The sequence below is a fragment of the Meleagris gallopavo genome, chromosome 4 (assembly GCF_000146605.3).
Source record: "Meleagris gallopavo isolate NT-WF06-2002-E0010 breed Aviagen turkey brand Nicholas breeding stock chromosome 4, Turkey_5.1, whole genome shotgun sequence".
Taxonomy (NCBI): Eukaryota; Metazoa; Chordata; class Aves; order Galliformes; family Phasianidae; genus Meleagris; species Meleagris gallopavo.
This window is the reverse complement of record NC_015014.2, coordinates 4,799,798-4,804,788: the sequence shown is the minus strand read 5'-3', so window position 1 is coordinate 4,804,788 and position 4,991 is coordinate 4,799,798. Positions and strand designations below refer to the sequence as shown.

At 39.0% G+C, this 4,991-nt stretch overlaps 1 protein-coding gene across 2 annotated transcripts in view; it reads right to left on the bottom strand.

The window, feature by feature from the left end:
• Positions 1-577: 577 nt before the first annotated feature.
• Positions 578-4,991, bottom strand: part of ANXA10 (annexin A10) — a 25,412-nt gene continuing 20,998 nt past the window's right edge. Inside the window, exons 11-12 of one of the 2 annotated variants that reach the window (XM_019614470.1) lie at positions 3,160-3,282; positions 578-994 (exon numbers count right to left, since the gene is read on the bottom strand). In XM_019614470.1, the coding sequence (XP_019470015.1) occupies positions 959-994; positions 3,160-3,282 (159 nt within the window). In that variant the 3' untranslated portion in view covers positions 578-958. Of the gene's footprint in view, positions 1,865-3,159; positions 3,283-4,991 lie in introns of both variants that reach the window. The other variant, XM_003205382.4, reaches the window with a different exon arrangement.

Below are 4,991 nucleotides of genomic sequence, written 5' to 3'. Positions count from 1 at the left end.
AGCCGGGCGGCCTCTGCCGAGGCCAGGCACTCTAATACACAGCCCCGGCAGAAGTTGTGCGAGCAGAGCGGCAGCGTCACCGGCTCCTCGAAAAGGGACAGGCACACGGCGCACGTCAGGCTGGCCTCCATCTGCGACGAGCAGAAGAGCGACCGTGGCCGCGGATCCATCTCCGCGAAGCCCGGCTCTCCCCGCTGCCCGCAGCCCCGCTCCGCCGGCGCCGCCGCCATCTGGCCGGGGGAAACGGCGACACCCCCCAGCTGCAACCGCCAACTTCCCAGGAAGTGGCACGGGGCGGAGGGGAGGCGGGGCACGGAGCCGATTGGGGGAGGCGGGAGATTGGCAGGCTCGCCGTCCAAACAGAGCAGGGCTTGGGCAGCTCGCGAGAGGCTTTTTACTGCGACGCCTGCCGAACGTTAGTGATGCCACCGCCATTTTGTGAGCGTTCGGCTTCGCGAAGTTCGAGTCCTGGCTGTGGCAGTGAGGGGTTCGGTGCGGGGGAAATAGTGCCTGAGGAAAAAAGCTGCGGTTGAGTGAAATGTTTTCCCCTGCACAGTGGTGAGGTGAGTGGGTTACCCGTAGTTACACTTGCAAGGCCGTAACCCAAGTTTAGCGTTTTGTTAATGCTAATATATTGGTATCGTGCTTATCGCTATCTTACTTTTTGGGCAGTCGGCTTCCCTTCTAGAACCGTTCAGTCTAAAGTTCTGCCTCGATAATTTTATTTTCTACCTCAAGTATTTTGAAGTTCCTCAAACTCAAGAGGGACCCAACTAAAATTTCAAGTTTATGATAAGTTTAGGGTATGAGTGTTTGTGAAAACCAAGATATGCTGGAAATACGTTATTTTCAGACTGGAGGTGGTACGACAGCACAAAGTCAAGGACATATTTGTTTTAATAGTAGTGTTTTGTTCTGTTATAGTGAGTCTTGTTGGCAGAAGGTCAAAGTGCCTATTTCAAACAAAGCGAAGGTCTATGTCAGGATGGAAGATCTGTAGGAAAATAAGGCAAAACAAAAGGTAAAAAGAACACTGGAATGTCACTGAAGTGTAGTATTACCTCACTTTCCCATACTTGCAAATCTCTTGTCAGAACAGCTAGGTAGGAGATACAAATACACGTGTCAAGTTTAACTGATAGGCTGCAAAGATTTTTATAAAGGAGCATTACGTTTATCTTTGGGTTTATGACTTTGTTCTACGCTTCGTTCATTGTGGTATGAGTTGTCACAAAATGTTCTCTGAGGAGCACTGCATCCTTGAACCTTTGGGAGTGAAGTGTTAGCCGTTGTGAGCCAGCTCAGAGCTCGCTCTGCAAGGGGCTTCCAATGATTTAAATGACAAAGGTGCAAATGACACGTCGAAATTTAATCCTTTGGAGTTCTCTGCAGAAAGCCATGAAATGCCTTATCTTCTAGTGACTTTTTTTCCTCATCAAAACAGATGTGAATAGAGTTAAAGGATCACCAAGTCTATTGTGTTAAGGTTCTGGAGTGTTGCGTGACTAAATCATAAATGCGTGTTTACATAAAGTACTTTTACCAATTCTTCCATTAATTTACAATAATAACAGTAACAAACATTAATCTGAAATAGAGATAAAACCATGTTCCTGACAATGTGTTTACATTTTTCTTGTCTCAAAAAAGATTTAAAATTGTCAAATGTTTGGTACTGACTTTTCTGATTCCTTTAATAGATTAGATACCTCCTACAATTACAAAGTGTTGTGTATAGCTTGAATTTCCACTTAAGATCAATTTATACAGCCTTCAAAATCCATAATCTTCTTTCTTAATAATCTTCAACATCACCAGCACAGATAGCAAGTAAAGCACTCTCATAATGCCCTGAAGCAAAATGCTGCAAGAGAAAAAAAAAAATAATCTGTGACTGTATTTCTGTACTGGTTTCGGCTGGGACAGAGTTGATGTTCTTCATATTCTGGTATGATGCCGAGTTTTGTCTTTGAAGGAAAAGTGTTTTTCTTTAACGCACTGTTTTAGTTGTTTGCTTAGCAGTATTGCACAGCACCAAGGACATCTCAGTTTTTCAGCTTCTTGTACTGTCCTGCCACTGTGATGCTGACTGGTACAAAGAGCTGCGAGGGGACAGAACTGGAACAGCTCTGACCTAAACTGACCAGAGATGTATCTTACAACAGCATGTGGAATTACAAAACTGAAGGGAGTTGGCTGGGCACTTGTGAGAAAGTGCATCATTTTTCTTTGTAAATATATATATATATATATAAATATATATATATATAAATACAATTATATTTACTGTTATTTTTTCGCATGTTCTTCTGTCTTAATAAATAAGCTTTAGCTCAACCCACAGTATGTGTTTTTTTTCTTTCTATTGTGTCCCTTATCTCATTGGCAGTGAGTGAATGGCAGTGTGTGTTGCTGAGCTGCTGCTGGGTTAAACCACAACAACTTCACTACAATTTTTCTTCTGTGTGTGGCAAGGATTGGAGTGTAGTTGTAAGATTTTTCTAAAATATTGCAATGTTTTTCTAAGGATTCTGGGGCAGGACTTCTTAATTTCACATATCTCAGGCTTTGGTTGCTTGGATGCTTACAAGTGATTTACCTTGGAAAAAAATGTGATCAGTTCTGTTTAATCCTTCTCAAGGTCAATAGCAAAAAATGAGCAGTTTCCTGCAGCTATTGCACAGCTTGCAGCTGGAATATAGCAGCATAAAATGCAAAGCGTCTTAGAAGGAGTCATTTTTATACTATTCACCGGTACCAAAGTTTAAGATGCAGAGCAGGAATACTAGAGGAAGACTTATTCTAAAGGCTGAGATTTAAAGATGAGGATAAGACCATAGATAACAGGGATCTGGTATTAATCTTGCAGGACACTGCAAAAGATGGTATCAATTAGTGTAAGAAACTTTTTATGAAAAATATTTCTTAGAGTATTCAATTCTGCTCTGTTTTATGTACCACTCTGTCTACTGAGGAGAGACAAAATCATGAAGGCTTGAAAATTTATTGCTTGTTTACCTGGATTAGCCTAAGGCATTGAAAATGCATATTATGGATATTGTATTTTTTTTTAATCCATAGGGATTTAATAGATTTTTCTAAGAGGGCTCTGCAAATAGTGCATGTGCTGAATATATCTAAAAATGATCAAAAACTTACTTTAATATCATGAAAGAGTGATTTCCCATATCTCTCTTTGTATCGTTGTCGTATAGTCATCAAGTCAATTTCACTCCTGGCAATGAGAATCCTTATGACTGTTTTATTGTGAAACCCAAAATCCTAAAAAAGAGAAGAATAAGTGAAAAAACTAGGTGAGCATCTATTGCTCTGTTGCCGATCTGTATATGGTTATTTTAGTTTTTTGTAATAGACAATTAATTAGGCCATCCATAAAGATATTTAAGATTTTGAATGTCTGGGTGTTCAGAGGCATTATTCTACAGTTCTCACATACCTGAATAATGGAATTCACATCAATGAGTAGGAGATATTCTCTATATATGAGTGTTTTAACTATGCAATTAAGCTTTCAAAAGGAAAGTTACAAACTTTTGCCAGTAGTTGTAGATAACCTGTTCTACAATTAGCTGTTGTGACATTATGGAGTTCATTGAAACTATACTGAAGTCATTAATCTGTTTCACAATCTGTTTTCCCCCGTGTGAATAGAGTGGGATTTTAAATCATTATTCAGAATGTATGTAACTTGTATTTTGCTCTTCTTTTTTAAGGGTTTCTAAACAAATATTCGTATAGTAATTGTTTGGTGCATGGAGATATCCAGTGGTGCTTAAAGTAATCAAAACAGCTTTGAAGTCCTGATGACCTGTTTGGCTTTACACAACCTAAACAGGTAATTTTATGATCTGTTCCTTCACATTGATATCTCTTTACCCAGAAGGCAAATAGTAAGTGATACTAATAAAGCTGCATATGGACAATTTGATGACCGTTTGATGGCTGTATTGAAACCTCTCCTGTAAACCATTATGGACTGTGACTTCAAACATGAGAATCCAGTGTGAATTTTGTTGTATTGCAATGCATGTGTAAAAAGCTTTTGTTGTAGTCTGGGCATGGCTTGTCTGAGAGAGTAGACACAATTAAAATCTTGTTTATTCCAGAAATTGTGTTCACTAAAACAGTTTGTGGAAACAGGGATTCGAATTAAAACAAGATGCAGATGTTTATTCTTAATCCTTCAAAACTTTTTCTAGTTACCTGAATGCTTCACCCATGTTATCTGTAATCAGTCTCCACAGGACCTTTGAGAAACATCACTTTTCCTGTAGCTGGTACTCTTGGCAAGCCTTTTTCATGTCATATGCCAGAATCCTCTTTTTGGCCATTCAAATTACGCCTCTTCCCAGTACACACAGGATTTTCCTTGTTTCTCTGCTGTCACCCTGTTGCAGGTTCAGTTAAAACTGTTGACAGTAGTAGTACTGGAAGAGGACAATGGGGCTCTGCTCAAGTGTTGCTGGATAGTTTTGCTCTATGGTTTGGCCTTGAATGTAATCTTTTGCCTTTCCTGTTCTAAAATGATTCCTAATGTTGTACCCATGGCTGACTTTTATGGTGATCTGCTGTAGTTAACATTTAGAAGATTATACGTAAGAGGTTGAACTTTATTTTTTATGTAACATAAAATCTTATTTTCATTAATGAATGAAAAACAAAGGGAATGTCTTCACTTGGTTCTTGTAGGAGTAATTTGTAGGTGTTTCTTTGCATTTACCTCCTTTTCTTCTTGGCATTCACATGATTTAATGTGATAGTACTTATATGCAGAGATAAAAGAACCTGCAGATGTACGTAGGGCCACACAAGAAAATATGACTATTTGTTTTCAAGTAACACTAATTTATAATTTAATTATTTGTAACATTTATTAAATATTGAGTGGGAAAAAAGAGTGGTACAAAAAGTGCAACATTCAGCTCTGAACAGCAGGTGGAGCTACAATCCAAAGAAAATAAAAACTTAAA